The 18,331-nt window shown below is 37.0% G+C and overlaps 1 protein-coding gene across 1 annotated transcript in view; it reads right to left on the bottom strand.

Annotated features, from left to right (window-relative positions):
• LOC127423915 (plexin A3-like) overlaps window positions 1-18,331 on the bottom strand; it is a 228,008-nt gene that overhangs the window by 117,863 nt on the left and 91,814 nt on the right. The window contains exon 4 of the mRNA XM_051668599.1: window positions 8,314-8,454. Within this exon, the coding sequence (XP_051524559.1) occupies window positions 8,314-8,454 (141 nt within the window). The remainder of the gene's footprint in view (window positions 1-8,313; window positions 8,455-18,331) is intronic.

Below are 18,331 nucleotides of genomic sequence, written 5' to 3'. Positions count from 1 at the left end.
CCATAAGACACAGTAGTTACAGAAGCTAATCTCGACACATGCCTTCGCTCAATCTTCTCGTCATACATCTGAACTACACATGCACGGGATTCAGCAGCAAACAAATTCAGCTGTGTTTGTAAACACTTTCAAACATTCAAGCCTCACCATAAAGAATGATACAACGAACAGGCCGTAAAACACAGCCGAATTCCCAGGCGAATTCCCGGATGCAGCTGAATGCCAGAGCTCCAGCAAAGTCAACTCATGCGGTAAGAAAATCTTACAAAACAGTGCAGGAGAGACTCATAAAAGAACGACATTTCCAGGGGACAGTAATATTATAATGGCTGAAGATGCAATGACTCGCAAGGGAGATACACCACCACTGCCAAACAGGATGGCGTATTATGCATCAGTGCCCAAAAATATGAGCTTATATAAATTATGCTCAAGAGTCGGAGAGAGTGGGTGGTCTAGGACAGAAATAACTTGAATATATTAAATCTAAAAGAGCGGTTTGTGGATCAAAGTTGGTGTGGGTTGTCACAGTCCCGATGATTGGCTCACTTAAGGCGCAGAAGCTAAAAGTAGTTGTTTTTGAAAAAAATGCCTTTGCTGCACAAGTTCTAAAAATGCTCATTCCGTGGAGTTGTAATCTCCTTTGAACGCTGGCAAGATTAGAGTTTAAGTGAGAGAAAAAAAACAAGAGCTGGGGAAAAAAAAAAAAACAACAAAAAAAAACACCCCCACCCAAAAGGGACACAGCTCAGCCTTTCAAGTGCAGAATAGCTGATGGCTCTTCAACACTGTGTGTGTGTGTGTGTGTGTGTGTGTGTGTGTGTGTGTGTGTGTGTGTGTGTGTGTGTGTGTGTGTGTGGTGTCAGTTTGGTTGGGTCAACTCATTTAATTTATTCTGCCACATAGCTATGCATAATGCACTGTTTTATAATGCAGTCCAGACATCTGATAGCATCTAAATGAACATGAAATTGAATACATTTACTCTCTTATAACTGTATGTAATCAACATTATGCCACAAAATGCTGTTGATTGAGCTTAGCATGTTTCGAACCCTGAATATTCCTTTAAATGCATTCCCAATGCTAATCATCAATGTTGTTAAAGGGAGAGTTCACCCAAAAATGAAAATTCTCTCATCATTTACTCACCCTCTTTCTTTCTTCAGCAGAACACAAATAAAGATTTTAAGAATATCTCAGCTCTGTAGGTCCATACAATGCAAGTGAATGGTGACCAGAACTTTGAAGCTCCAAAAAGCACATAAAGGCAGCATATATGCAATCCATAAGACTCCAGTGTTTTAATCCGTATATTCAGTAGCGATATAATAGGTGAGGGTGAAAAACAGATAACAATGTATATAATTTTTTACTCTAAATCTCCATTTTCACTTTCACATTTGAAAGTTAAAGTTAAAGTGGAGAGTAAAAAAAAAAAAAAAAAAAGAAGGACTTAAGTATTGATCGGTTTCTCACCCGCACCTATTTTATCGCTTCTGAAGATATGGATTTAAACACTGGAGTCTTATGGATTAATTTCATGTTCCTTTATATGATTTTTGGAGTTACAAAGGTCTGATCACCATTCACTTGCATTGTTTGGACCTAGAGAGCTGGGATATTTTTCTAAAAATCTTTGTTTGTGCTCTGCAGAAGAAAGAAAGGCATACACATCTGGGATGGCATGCGGGTGAGTAAATTATGAGAGAATTTTCATTTTTGGGTGAACTATTCCTTTAAACAATGCAACTAGAGCCTGGACAACATATTGAAATGCACATCTGAAATACACATACTGTATAGAACGACACACACATTGGAGTCCACTGGATCGACTCTTATTGGTTACCATATAAACAGAGGAAAATGAATTCTGTGTGTGCTCAGTAGATGCAGTCAGAAGAGCCGCAGTTTGGACTGTCAGTGTTTGATGGATGACCACAACGTTAGATAAATGAAAGGTTTCATTTCTCGTTCTCTCTCCCTCTCCAAAGAAATGGCTGCATTACCGATACGATTCGCAGAGCAGGCAGGTAAATAATGACACCGCTCTGAAAACTTGGCATTCACAGACCTTTTACTGACACACATCTGAGGGCGCGGAGTGGCATCGGGCCATTTTGTAAGCAAATACGCTCTCACCTATCTGTGCACCTGCTGCAAATGAAATATTCAAATCCAGTGACTCCAGCGGCCAGTGTAGACTATGAATTATTGACTCTCGGCCATTCATTCACATTTCATGTTTCATAAAGTGTAGAGGGCGGTGTGATACTACAGACAGACCTCACAACGATTCTGATTTGGGGTGAAATGCTCCGTGTGGAACGAGTTAATTAGTGACCACCCTTATTACCAGAGCTGAAAGGAAGGAACAAGTGCCTTCTCCATGCGTATCACATAATAACATGAACATTAGATAAAACAGTGATAAAAATATAGAAGGTGTTTTTAAATTTCAAAACATAATGAGAAAAAAAAAATGGCTTATTTTAGCCGTTTACACAAGGTATTAATTTCTCTGGTGACCTGATTATAAGAGGACGGCAACAAATACAGGTTTAAACAGGGTCTAATGCATCATAGAAACAGGTCAGTGCCCACACTGCACTGTAAAAACATTGTGATCTAAACGCAAATGCGTCGTGATGCAAAATGGACAGCAAACAAAGGGCCGCTTACCTGTGCAACACAATTATTGCATAAAAAAAAACAAGGGTTAAAAGTCAACATGAAATCAAAATTGAACACCCATTTCTGCAGTTTTTCTGCATTTCTGTGAATGAATCATCAGTGCATGTTGTTCCAAATAAATAAAATGTTTAATAATCTTTCATCAAAATGTAATATCTTGCTCCGCCTCTGAAACAACTCTCATTTTCCGCTGACTTCAAAGAAGGCGCCTAGTCTATTGAATAATGTTTTAGTGGCAACACTCATAACTACATTCGCAAACATGAACTAACAATGAACAATATTTTTACAGCACTTATTAAACTTAGACTTAGTTCATTTCAATATAAACTACTATGTTTTTAAACATTAGCTGATGCATTATAAACTAACATGAACTAACAATGAACAATTGAATATTTTGAACATGAACTAACAATGAACAATAGATTATTTTCCTAAATAGCCATTAACAACGATTAATAGGTAACACTTTACAATAAGGCTCCATTTGTTAACATTATTTAATGCATTAGGTATCATGAACTAACATTGAACAATATCTTTTCTTACAGCATTTATTAATCTTTGTTAGTTAATTAAAATACGATTGTTCATTGTTAGTTCATTGTGCATTAACTAATGCTAACATGCACAACTTCTGATTTTAAAAGTGCATTAGTGTATGTTGAAATTAACATTAAGCAAGATTAATAAATGCTGTAAATGTATTGTTCATTGTTATTTCATGTTAACTAATGTAGTCATCTAATGTTAACAAATGTAACCTTATTGTAGTGTTACCGATTAATACGCCGTAAAAAAGATTGTTCACTGTTAGTTCATGATATTTAATGCATTAACTAATAGAACCTTACTAACAAACAGAAGTGTTACTGTTTTAGCAAACTACATTCTTGTATGTAATGTCCACTTTTTACTATCCAATCAATTCCGATATATAAATTCAGGTCCCTTTATACGTTTTTTTTTTTTTTTTGGTAGTTGTACATTGTTTCACTCATAAATCCGTCACATTATAAGGAGTAAAATGAGTCTCAGAATTCATGTTGACATTACTCTGTCAAATAGGTGAGGCTAAAAAAAAAAAAAATAATAAAAAAAAAAACATTTGATTATTTGACAAATTTAATTTTGTGCTTGTAAGGAAATAAAAAAATATATGAATTCTGTTTTCAGTTGAAATCAATTTTTTCCTTCCCTAAATATAATCCTTTGACACCGGAGGATGAGAAGCAATCATTCTGAGATGGTCTAGAGTCATAAATGAGCAATCTCTTCTTGTAAATCTGAAAACGTGAGGCAAAGGCTCGAACTTAATACGTCAATTGTATCCGTTTATGATCTGAAGATAATAAAAGCTTTTAATCAGCAAAAAGACTGATCGATCAGTTCAGGGGCCGTCTGATGCTTTAACTAGAAGAACATTTCTTTCAGTTCAACACAAATATCGATGTTTGGAGTTCAATGGTGGAGCTTTACCACATGAGTGACTCTTTTGTGGGAGTTAGACGGTGAAAGAGAGATGCTATTAATCTAGTCCCACACTCATGTTTACAGTGCCTCCCTGACACTCTGGGAACCTCCCGGAACGAAGCTGTTCTCGTGAGTGATGGCACTACTGCCAATGTCTTGCATACTGTTAATTTATATGGGCAGTTGACACATAACACGGCCATGAACATCAACATCAGCATTTTCGGTTAAGACTATTATGAACTTGTAAGGGAAAGTGTCAAATTTCTAATCTTCGGTATATGGTCACCATTTCAAGAAAGTCATACAGTTTTGGAACAACATGAGGGTGAGTACATGACAGAATTGTAATTTCAAATGATGTAATAAAAGCTGCATGCAAAATGCTGTTTAAAATATTGGAGTTGACTATAGCATATCACACCGCAGAACATGGCAACTTTCCAAAGGTATTTCATGCCAACTACCCATTTAATGCTCTTGTTCCATAATATCATAAAGATGATGTCATACCATGCATTGTAGAGCTTGTACCTTCAAGCGTATTTCAAACTAAATTAATACCGCTATCTGCATGCCTAATTCCTGCCTACATTTCTCTCCGATGCCTGGAGCAAACATTAGCAATTTTCATCATGTTATTTTTCCAAATCACATAAGGATTTAAAAATATCTCTGTGCAGAAGGATTTAAAGGAATAGTACACTAAAAAAGAAAATTCCGTCATCATTTACTCATCCTCATCAGTCCTTAACAATCTGTCTAACATCTCCTATCATGTTCCACGGAAGAAAGAACATCATATAGGTTTGGAACAACATGAGGGTGAGTAAATGATGACTACATTTTAATCTTAGCATGTGTTTTAGTACTGTCACTTGAACTGCATCTTTCTCAAGGAAACGTACACGGAAAAATGGGGGCTTTCAAAAAATGCACAAAGACAACCAATTTCTACTCATCTCTCTTTTCTGCGAGATGAAGAAATGAGCATAGAAATGAGGGGTGGGGAGAGAGAGAGAGAGGAAAATGTAGAAAACAGAGCTTTATTTATTCTCCAACTATACTGTATAATAGCGTCGCTCCGTCTGTTCAGCTGTTAGTGAACGTCGGTGTATCCTTCCTCTCCTACGGCTGTATAATGGAGCATTATGGGAAGGCTGTTATTCCGCTTGGTTCTAGATGGAAACGCTTCCCCACCAGTTCTTATTAGGGCAGAGCAGCTGGGGCTCCATTCAAAGTAGTGAACCAGCGTTTCATATTCTGTTTTCCTGTCTCGCAGATGTAAAAACAACATATCTAAGATTCTGGTTTGCGTCTTAAAACAAAAGCGCCCACTCCCTCCTGGTAAAACGAGTCTTTATTCTTTTGTGAGAAGTTCTTGCCGTGCAACACAACTATTTTTGCTCGCTTTCTGAATGGCAATGAAATAAATTAACAGCAAATGTAAAACTGGTAAATCAGTTATGACCTACAGTATACAATTACATTCAGAACAATAAAAGATCTAATGGCCACGTCCGCACTAGTACGTTTTTGTTTGAAAACCCAGTTTGAATTTTGTAACGTTTACATCTCTCATCCACACTAAAATACAGTCTTCAACGCTCTTCATTAATGCTCACTTTAGAAAATGTTGATGTTTAGAAACTGAAAAATGGAGGTTTCAAAATTAAACGGATTAGTGTGGACGTGACCCAAGATGATTAATAAATGATCATTTCGGTATCTGTCTATATTAGTATTTTTTAAATGAACAGTATAAGTATGATTTGCCCAATATTGAATGCAAATATCAGGGTTCATATTTTCAAAGTAAACCTTTTTTCTTTGCAAGATTTAAAAAGCACTACAGAGTTATACAACTTTTCTTCAGTACATTATGTTCAGATGCCCGATTTCACTTGAAGCATGTTTTTTTTTTTTTTTTAACTGTTCCAAATGAAATGAAGCAAGCAGTACAAAATGTTTATAATATCATTATTGATCATACCATATTGGGTAACGGTCATACAAAACAATAATCGGCCAAAATAATGAACACATGATATATTAATATGAAATGTATTACATTTATGTCAAATTATATGGTAACACTTCGCAATAAGGATGTATGTTAACTTTACTTACATTAGTTAAAATTAAATTACATGAAAAGAACTTTTACAGCATTTATTAATCTTAATATTGATATGTTGATTTCAACAAACTTTTTTTAAATTAGAAAAAATAAATAAATAATATATATATATATATACACACACACACACACACACACACACACACAGTGTATCAATTCAGTATGTATATGTATATATATGTACAACTGAAGTCAGAAGTTTACATACACTTTGGTTGAAGTCATTAAAACTAATTTTTTAACCACTCCACAGATTTAATATTAGCAAACCATAGTTTTGGCAAGTCGTTTATGACATCTACTTTGTGAATGACACGAGTAACTTTTCCAAAAATTGTTTACAGACAGACTGTTTCACTTTTAATTGACTATATCACAATTCCAGTGGGTCAGAAGTTTATATACACTATGTTAACTGTGCCTTTAAGCAGCTTGGAAAATTCCAGAAAATGATGTCAAGCCATTAAACAATTAGCCAATTAGCTTCTGATAGGAGGTGTACTGAATTGGAGGTGTACCTGTGGATGTATTTTAAGGCCTACCTTCAAACTCAGTGCCTCTTTGCTTGACATCATGAGAAAATCAAAAGAAATCAGCCAAGACCTCAGAAAACAAATTGTGGACCTCCACAAGTCTGGTTCATCCTTGGGACCAATTTCCAAACGCCTGAAGGTACCATGTTCATCTGTACAAACAATAGTACGCAAGCATAAACACCATGGGACCACGCAGCCATCATACTGCTCAGGAAGAAGATGCATTCTGTCTCCTAGAGATGAACGTAGTTTGGTGTGAAAAGTGCAAATCAATCCCAGAACAACAGCAAAGGACCTTGTGAAGATGCTGGAGGAAACAGGTAAACAAGTATCTATAGCCACAGTAAAAACGAGCCCTATATCGACATAACCTGAAAGGCTGCTCAACAAGGAAGAAGCCACTGCTTCAAAACTGCCAGATTGCAGTTTGCAAGTGCACATGGGGACAAAGATCTTACTTTTTTGGAGAAATGTCTTCTGATCTGATGAAAAAAAATTTGAACTGTTTGGCCATAATGACCATCATTATGTTTGGAGGAAAAAGGGTGAGGCTTGCAAGCCGAAGAACACCATCCCAACTGTTGAGCATGGGGGTGGCAGCATCATGTTGTAGGGGTGCTTTGCTGCAGGGGGAACTGGTGCACTTCACCAAATAGATGGCATCATGTGGAAGGAAAATTATGTGGATATATTGAAGCAACATCTCAAGACATCAGCCAGGAAGTTAAAGCTCGGTTGCAAATGGGTCTTCCAAATGGACAATGACCCTAAGCATACCTCCAAAGCTGTGGCAAAATGGCTTAAGGACAACAAAGTCAAGGTATTGCAGTGGCCATCTCAAAGCCCTGACCTCAATCCGATAGAAAATATGTTGGTAGAACTGAAAAAGCATGTGCGAGCAAGGAGGCCTACAAATCTGACTCAGTTACAGTTTCTGTCTGTAGGAATGGGCCAAAATTCCAGCAACTTATTGTGAGAAGCTTGTGTAAGGCTACCCAAAAACTTTGGCCCTAGTTAAACAATTTAAAGTCAATATTACCAAATACTAACAAAGTGTATGTAAAATTCTGACCTACTGGGAATGTGATGAAAGAAATAAAAGCTGAAATAAATCATTTTCTCTACTATTATTCTGACATTACACATACTTAAAATGAAGTAGTGATCCTAACTGACCTAAGACGGAATGTTTTCTACGATTAAATGTCAGGACTTGTGAAAAACTGAGTTTAAATGGAGTATGTAAACTTCTGACTTCAACTGTATGTATATACAGTATATACTATTCATACCTAATATATATATATATACACACAGTATATACACAAATATGTATTATAATTACAATATTACAAATATGAACAAATTATCCTAATAAATGGCAAAAAATGGAAGACAGTTTGTCCAGTAGACATAGCTTCTGGATAGCTAATATGCTCAGAATGGTTCTTAAATGCATCTCACCTGTTTCTCACTCATCAGGTAGATGTATTGATAATCTGGACTGAACACCATGTTGCGTAGAATCGGGCTTCCCTCCACAACGGGCACGGTCTCGTACAGCAGTGAGTTTTCAGATGCCAGCGGTATGCCATCCACTCGAATCTGAGAAGAAAACCAAATATGGCACAATTAGGCAGCATGAAATCTAAATTGACTCTTTACTTTCTTAATGCACATTCCTGGCCTTGTTGTGCACAACTCATTGGTATGTCATTCCACGTTACTCGTAATCTTTTAAAAAGTACTAACTTGTTCCACCTCTAAAGTGACTTCACTTTTTGGCTGACATCACAAATCTTACATTTCAACCCCTCCTCCGAACACCTGACACCATTTCTGTATGTAACACTCACTTTTCATGATTCAATCAAATGTCAATGGATAAATGAAAAGTGTCTCACCCTACTTTTGTTGTTGCTAATTATCCTGTTTAACTCAGAAATATGTCAGATTACTTTACATTATATGGAATTGCAGAACTATAGACAGGTTCAATAGATTTCCTGAACACTCCCCCATCTAGTCATTGGTAGATCAAACAGATAGTCCCGACCCAAAACTCACACCATTGGTTGGGTCAAAGTTGTGATGTTGGATGGATTGGGATGCTTAAACAAACTGAGCAATGCTTTGATAGTATCACAGAGCCAGTGTTTACACTTTTCGGGAAGATTAACCGACCAATGGCAAATTCTAGTTGTCTCGGAATAGTAACATTAAGTATTTTGACATTGAAAAAAATAGAACTTTACATTTCAGGTATTTCTATCACGAATGAAGCTTGAAAGTGTACTCCTTAGTATTTGTAGTTGGCAGTAAGCATGGCATATCTTTGCTTACATATCTCATATTATTACTGATACACGCAGTATTATAATTTTCCTCATGAATGCAGAACTCTTAGGCTGACCTAGAAAATGAATGCCGAACTTTGAAGCCGGCAGCGTAAAGCTAAGGGAAAGATTATAGAATCTGATCAGATGTATGATAAAAATCAATTATGTTTTAACAACAGAGTACCTACACACACACACACACACACACACACACACACACACACACACACACACACACACACGCTCGCGCTCGCGCGCTCGAACTCCCACTGCTTCATCATTAGGGACAACTCAGTTTCCTCACACTGATAATTAGAGTAGTTGAGCATGCCGGGTAAAAACTCAAAACTCGAGTTCTAAATGTGTCAAAATCAAAACGTCTTTGAAGTGACGGCTGAGGAAAAAACACAGAGTGCCTGACAACCGCATTTAAAGCTCACCTATTTCACTACCGGCTCACGGCATCTGCAAAACAATCAGCTAGCGCCCATGTCCTAATCAGTTCTGATGGAAATGTGATGGGAGATTCAAATGAGGGTGTAAGTAAACTAAATTCCCTCAGAAAAGGTAAGAAATGCCATTTGTGAGCGGCAGAGCGATCAAAATGATGAGAAAATGAAGCAAAAGTAGATAAAGGCAAAAAAAACAAAAAAATATCCAAGCAGATGCACTGGCAGCGGACTTGGGCTGTCTCCTAAATATCTGGGTCGGTTTGAAGTGACAAACATTGTTAGTCTGTTAATTAGCTGCCTCCTCATTGCAGCATTTGCAGTAATTACGGCTGACAAGGTGGCATCAATTAGTCGAAGGCTGCCATATTGGGTGTCACATACCAAGTCAAAACCCACGTCTCCACGGGCAGAAGAACAGAAGGGCTCAAAACATGACGGACTCTGTCTGCACTTCATCAATTCATGAGCCACCAGCTGCAGTGTCGCATTTTGCAGCCTCCGGCTACAGAGTCCATCACTTTGCATCGTTTTAAACGGAATGTTTTAACACTGACCGCCGGCATTTGCGGTGCCTCCCTATTTGTGGAAATCTGATCAATATACAAAATAAGATTGCAGGGTGCTTAGCTGTAAACAATATGTGTTGTGCCTCTTTTCACTGAGGTTATACAAGCCTGTCAGGATGTGGGGAAATTTGAGCTTCACAATTCTATAACCCTACCAGCACTGCCAATGTAATATTCCATGGTTCTTTTAATAGATCAATTGATATGTAAAATAAGGAGACAGGCCATCGGTTTGAGTAGAAACAAACAAGACCAAACTGGAATCCGTTCATATTTGGGTGGCACGTTTTGTGCATCATAAATTTATATACAGTGTTTCCCCAAGGATTTTTTTTTTCAGCAGTGGTGCTGCTGTGCGCGCGTCCACGAGCCTGCAAGGCCGGACCCGTATTTATGCACCTCGCTGGAGTAATAGCTTCAAATGACCTTAGAATCATTTTAGATGGATTATTCATGTTTGCCATGTCATGTGTGTTTATTATTTAGTGGGAGCTTTTGACACTTGAAGCGCTCAGAAAATCACTTTCAATATTTTTATTAAGCATAAACACCAACAGAAAATGTAAACCTATCTAACAGAACATACATGTCACCACAGGGCTCCAGACTACATACGAGTTGCCACCAACTTCTACAGATGGTGGCACCAGCACCCGATTTGGTAGCAACAGTGGAAAAATAAAAAATAATGTGTCCTTAATTAAAAAAATATAATAATAATAATTAATGATAGAAACTAATAAAAATAGTGACACTTGATGCAACAGTAACATCTGTAAAAAAAAAAAAAAAAAAAAAGTTTATTTATATATAGGCCTACCTCATTTATATAGGGCTAAATTGAAATATTCTACATGCGATCATAATGATTAAGTACAGTCCTCTCTTTGAATTTCTGAAGGCAAACAAAGCAAGTTACTTTTTCCTACAAACAAAGATCAGATTCTAGAACAGATTTTACACCGAAGAAAAATGGATTGCTTGGTCCATAATAATTATGAAAAGTTGCCATTGTTCCTCCATTAGTGTCCATAGTTTTAAGTGATATTTGTAACTAGATTACAGGTAGTCACTGGTAAAACCAAACATGGCTCATTACTACGGTAGTAAGTAACTTCAACAAAACAAACTATGGCATTTTTGTTATGAAATGACATAAACTTTACATTTAGAAACTATAAAAACAAAATAGAAACTTTTTGAAGCTGACATAATTGTAACAGAAATTAATTATTTAACAGGACTATATAAATAATATAAAAACATTTAGTATGAATATAACACATTGCACATCTGCCAAAATACCATTGTTAACACAGTAAGTGATACTATAGTAAATCCAAGGTGCAATTTTGTTAGGGTGGTGTTGTGTGGACTGGACAGCCTTCTAATTTATGTTCTAATTTACAATCTATGTGGAGTGGTGGTGGCGTAGTGGGCTAAAGCACATAACTGGTCATCAGAAGGTTTCTGGTCCAATCCCCACAGCCATCACCATTGTGTCCTTGAGCAAGGCACTTAACTCCAGGTTGCTCCGGGGGGATTGTCCCTGTAATAAGTGCACTGTAAGTCGCTTTGGATAAAAGCATCTGCCAAATGCATGTTCTGGTCAGAGTTTTTTATAATGGTGTGCCGTTAATCATGGTTTTAAACTTGTTAAATTACCAAGGCAAGAGGCACTAAGAGTTTTCATAGGGTTTTTCCACAACCAAATTCAAACGAGTTTCACATATTGCGCCAGGCTTCTCGCAGCGCTGTTTATAATAATTTGCGCTGCGTGGGTGAGACTACTCTGCGCTGGCACTGCTCTGTTCATTGAGCTGGCTGATATTTGATCCGGGTAGTGGATAGCACGGTTACGTTACCTTTTTTTCTCATACGAAACAGAAAACAGACGCATCGTGCATAATCAACGAGAGTTGGCAAACTCTGTAGTCGCACCGGTGTGGAAATATTATTGCAAGATGTGACCGTTCAGTCACAGACTGGAGCCCTACTACCTTTGCCAAAGAAGTTATCAGAGTAAAAGACTTTCCGCTAGAAGAGGTATCATGTCGGGTCTCCGGCAGCACCGCTCCTGAATGCATATAGGGGAAACACTGTGCAAATATATCCTCATGCGAACCTGTGTCCACATGCGTGGACATTGTGTTTTAGCTTCGCCATACGAAATGCATAATTAAAATTCATTTAAACCAACTGATCTCATTTCAGAACACTCTGGGCTGACTCAGAGTCACGTGACAAAACAACATGGTGCCGATCACAGCGGAGTTTGTCTTTGAGAGAAATGTCAACCTAATTACACCTGATAAGAAACATAATTATGCTTTTACACTGAAACCTGTTTGAGTCAAAAGATTAGAGTCTATAGTTTCATCCGATATACCATTTTTTTAATTTGAGTGATTTATCACAAAACACCATGCTGCTAAACACAGTGTACACTAATGTGTACTTTAGTGCTATTTTCCCATAGAAATCCTATATTTATTGTGCACTATCACATTGAGAATCAATGGGTTCATCCAAAAGGTGAAAAATTTTACTTTCAGAGGTTATATATAGAGTATATGGAGAAAATAAGGTGCATTTCGAACTGTTCCGAGACCAGCGCAGACAGGCAGCACACTGAAGATTTAGTCCTTCACTAAATAGGGAGCAAGGGAGCATCCTATAGCTTTCCTATGCAGCCAAGTGCATTCATTCCTAACATCCGACCAAAAGTTCAGTTTCAGGATACAGATGATGTTTGGACCACTCAACATGTTTTGTAGATTCTAAATTTATGATGTATGATTTTATTATAGCATGGTTGGCAGTGATTGGATGATGCTGGCCATTACTTTGAATCAGAATTAATTATGCAAATTTCTGAATGGTAAAATGCTTTAGCACTGGCTATCACTTGTTTGTTTGACAGTGCAAAGAGAGAACATTGAGATTTTATTGCCAAAGTAAAAAATAAAACATAAAACATTGTAACGTAAGTCAAATCAAGTCAAATAATTCTTATTTGTATAGTTTTTAATTTGTGCTTTTCCCAATACACATTGTTCCAAAGCAGCTTTACAGAAAATCAGCTGTATTGTCTGAAACATCTCAAAAACATGAATAACCAACACTCCTGTAAACATAAACAATTTGATTAAAAAAAAGCTTTTCTATATAAAAGATTTTCTATAGCTTGTTGGTATTAACATTTTTACAACTTACTAACAGTAGTCCTGCTGTCCACATATGTGGACATGAATTTTAAGGAAAATTATTTGCTCTAGAAACCTTTTTCGGCATGATTATTAGGTGCTACTAGATAATCAAAAAGGGAAATGGAAAATGCATACAGTAGTCACGCTCAGATCTCAGGAGGTTCAGCCTCGGTAGCCCAGCCCTAGCGCCGCCCATGATTTCCACCACATCTCAGATTATGTTTTTTGCTTGATAACATTCTGTTGTGATATTGACAGAGCTGAAAATTCAAATACTGTGCCAAAATTGTTTGGTTGTGATGCCGCAACTGAGGAACAGTTGCACATAATTTGATATAATGTTCACACTAAATTTTGAAATGGTTAATGATTTTTTAAAAACCTAACAGGTCGCTTAGACCGTATGGTTTCTTACACTAAAGTAGTTAGATGTAACGCAACGAATTCAACGGAACACATGTATCACAAGATGGGCTTTAAGAGACATTCTGTTTAACCTGGCACAGTGTCTAAAAATGCAGTGCTCCAATACAAGATGCGGCGCAATGCTCAAAGGCATTCATCTGCCCCTTTTTTCAATTTGGACCATAAAATGACACATGATTCAGGATGTTTATATATTATGGGTTGCTCACTCCCTTGGCACAGTCGACTTAAAATATGCTGACAGTCTGACAGAAAGCAGAGACAATAGTCCCAGTGGTTCGCAACTGTTTCGTGTTTATGGGGGGGAGCAGCACTGGTCAAACTCGAAGGACCATGTGTGACAACATCAAACAGTTAGAGGGTATTTCATGTCAATCCCACAAACAAATCCAGATGCTGCATCTATATAATAAACTGGGAATTTGAATTCATTTTTTATGCTTACTTGAGCCTTAAGATGATGCAACACAATTGAGAAAGGATATTTATCTGTACAATCTATCTTTGGAAAAAACAAACGTGGTGGTTAGGGTTGGGAACAGAGAACCAATTTTTATTCTGTCTATTTAAATACAAAATATACACCAGAGCCGTATGATTTTCATGACTTCCGGCTCTGTTAACGGTTTTTGAATGTGCATTTTTCTGCCTATGCTTACATAACACTGTACCAAAATACTCTGACAGTGTTTCCTGCTGCGCTCAGTGGCAGTACTGCCCCTCTCTAAATCTGTAGTGCAAAACGCACAGCATGACCAATGTAGTCATTTTTCCGAATGAATGACTCATAGTATGAGCCGGTTCTTTTGAATCTATAACATGAAACAGTGTGACCAGTGTAGTCTGATTCCCTAACGAATGACTTATATGAGCAGATTGTATTAAATCTATAGCATGAAACACATCACGACCACTGTAGTCCGATTCTTGAATGAATGACTCATATGAGCCAGTTCTTTTGAATCTACAGCACGAAACACTCAGCTAGACCAGTGAAAGTATTTTAACGTCGAAAAAAGTACACACATCACCTTTAAATGAACACGCATTACACTAAATTTGGGCCTTAAAAAAAAAAAAAAAAAAATCACAACATTTGAAAATAGAAATTGTGCAATATGCATTCACAATAAGAGTAATAATGAACCTAACATTTTAAAACATTCTTTTTTTCTCCCCTTTTTCTCCCAATTTGGAATGCCCAATTCCCAATGTGCTCTAAGTCCTCGTGGTGGCGTAGTGACTCGCCTCAATCCAGGTGGCGGAGGACGAATCTCAACTCCCTCCACGTCCGAGACAGTCAACTCGTGCATCTTACCACATGGCTTGTTGAGCGCGTTACTGTGGAGATATAGCGCGTGTGGAGGCTTCATGCCATCCACCGCCGCATCCACGCACAACTCACCACACACCCCACCGAGAGCGAATCATATTATAGCAATCATGAGGAGGTTACCCCATGTGACTCTACCCTCCCTAGCAACCGGGCCAATTTGGTTGCTTAGGAGACCCGGCTGGAGTCACTCAGCATGCCCTGAGATTCAAACTAGCGAACTCCAGGGGTGGTAGCAAGCGTCTTTACCACTGAGCTACCCAGGCCCCTTTTCAAAACACTTTTTATCTAATTGAGCTATTCATGTGGCAAGCGACACTAATGCACGGGCAGAAATGGCGAGAGGCGAACTTTTCAAGGAATGAAGAAATGGACAGCTGTAGTATTGATTGTACTAGTCTCCGTCAGCCAAAATAACACTAAAATCTAACAGTCCAATCTCTCAATCCATGGGGAGCATAGCCTCTAAAAACATCCCAGCAGCACTCTGACAGGGTGAGTGCTGCCCTATAATCAGCTGCACTTTTTAAAAAAATGGTGAAAAAAAAAAGATCAGTGATGAACTTAAAAGGCTTTCAGGAGGGCACGCTGAAGATGTGTACTCTGTTTTCTAGGCGGGGATGTCCTCACGGCACGCTCAAGTGTTTGAAATGCAGAATGTTCGCTCAGCCTGCCGAGAGCTGACCTCGTGACAACATCAAACGGCTCAGATGAGGGTTATTGAAATTTAGATAAATATTACCCACCCACCCCCCCCCCCATATCTCCGCCACTCAAATGATGCCAGGGTGGCGGTGCATGCCTATCCATCTATTAATTAACCTGCTGTGGAGTTCTAGCGCATGGACTGAAGGGTTTGAGCCCAATTTTTACCTCATCGATCACGGAGGGGACAAAGAGAATGGGGAAATTACTTCAGCAGGAGAAAATGGAAGATAGGGGATCATTTTTGCTCATTTGGGAGCTTGTTTCTTATCGATTGGAAGCCCTCATAAGAGCTCGGCTTCAAGGACCGGCTGAAAAATGCTATTAAGTGGAGCTGGGTTCATTTTATGTCTTTTTCTCTGCCTCTTCTAAACTACTGTACAAAAAGAAAGAAAGGATGAAAGAAAAAGAAGTACTTTCCATTCCACTAGCTTCATCTTCCAACAACTAGATTATTTCTACAATGAGCTCAGCCTTTACTGTTCATATTGAACAATAATAAGCTAATTATTAGTATTAAAAAAACAAAACAAAAATTACACAAAATGGTAAATGAAAAGTAAATGAAATGTTCAGCTGAGCTAGTATAGTTCACGAAATAAAAATGCAAAAATCTACTTTTTTCCCTTTTCATTTTTTAAAACCAAGAAAAAGAATACATATATATATATATATATATATATATATATATATATATATATATATATATATATATATATATTATTAGTACATATAAAGTATATGTAAAAAAAAAAATTTTTTAAATGCCTTAAATAGGCTTCATATTCTTCATGCTAAATGTTTCACTTGATTTTGAAGTAAAAATGACCAGAACATTTTGTAAAAATAAATAAATAAATAAATAATAATAATAATAATAATAATTTCTAACAAAACATTATCAAATTTTTAACCACAACATACCTTGTGATTTTTTTTTTATTCAAACCTTAAAAAGCTTTGAAAAATCTATTTAGAACAAAAAATTCATATATGAAACATTCAAAGAGAATATTTAGTGCATCATATTTTCTCTCCAGTCTGACACACACACCTCTCACAATAAACAAAACATCGACTATAAAAAGAAAACTCTTTTTCTTTCCACTGAACACTAGCGACAACAACCAACGTGTGTATGAATGAATGAGACACATAGAAGGTGAGAGAGACGAGCTGTTGACTAACACCTCTGACATACAAGGGGGAGGGACCCAGGAGAGGTTAATTTATCTCTCAGATCATAGTGGGAGAGTGGGAAAATAGAGCGAGAAAAGAGTGACAGACACAGCAGAGTGTGAGAGGAGTGATAGATTGAGGGATCAAATTGGATTTTGTGGGTATAAAACAGAAGAGGACATTCTGAAAACTCAATCACTTTGTAATGACAACATACAACCACATGACAATCCCACCTAAAGATTTATGCTCGTAAAGGGCAGTATTTCAGCGTAGGTGTTAAAAGATGGCCATATATTAACAGTTAGATATGATACTACACTGTCACAATATAACAAATGAAATAAATTAAGCAACTGAAAAACTTGGTAAACATCATCTGAAAATGGCACAAACTGTAAACATGTGGTCATCTTACAATTTGGTTTTAACTAACCTCACAGCAGGGCTTAAGATTTTATTGGCTTAAGCAAATGCACAAAGTCATGTTATTCTACTGAGCAAATGTACCAAAAATCACAATTTCAATTCACCTTGTTCTAGATTTTTTAGATATTATAATATTGGATTAGAGCAAGGAATCAAAGACATGACAGCAGAGGATAAACTTCATATATATTTCATCTACACAATTATTATACCTCTAAAATACATTTTTAAAAACTTCCACCACTGACTGTATTACAGTCAATGGCAAACGCTGATTCACATCCAATTATGTTTTATGATGTCTTACATTGGGCATTAAAGGAATATTCTGGGTGCAAAAACTGACAGCATTTGAGGCATAATGTTGATTACCACAAAAATAATTTTTTATCATCCCTCATTTATATACACGAATACATACATATATATATATATATATATATATATATATATATATATATATACACAAATACATACATATATATATATATATATACACACACACATATATACATATACACATATATATATATATATTATATATATATATATATATATACACATATATACACACACACACACACACACAATTAAAACCACCTGCCTAATATTGTGTAGGTCCCCCTTGTGCCGCCAAAACAGTGCCAACCCGCATCTCAGAATAGCATTCTGAGATGATATTCTTCTCACCACAATTGTACAGAGTGCTTATCTGAGTTACTGTAGACTTTGTCAATTCAAACCAGTCTGGCCATTCTCCATTGGCCTCTCTCATCAATAAGGCGTTTCCATCTGCAGAACTTCCCCTGACTGGATGTTTTTTGTTTTTGGCACCATTCTGAGT

The sequence above is a fragment of the Myxocyprinus asiaticus genome, chromosome 33, assembly GCF_019703515.2.
Source record: "Myxocyprinus asiaticus isolate MX2 ecotype Aquarium Trade chromosome 33, UBuf_Myxa_2, whole genome shotgun sequence".
Classification (NCBI taxonomy): Eukaryota; Metazoa; Chordata; class Actinopteri; order Cypriniformes; family Catostomidae; genus Myxocyprinus; species Myxocyprinus asiaticus.
This window is presented reverse-complemented; position numbering and strand designations above follow the sequence as displayed.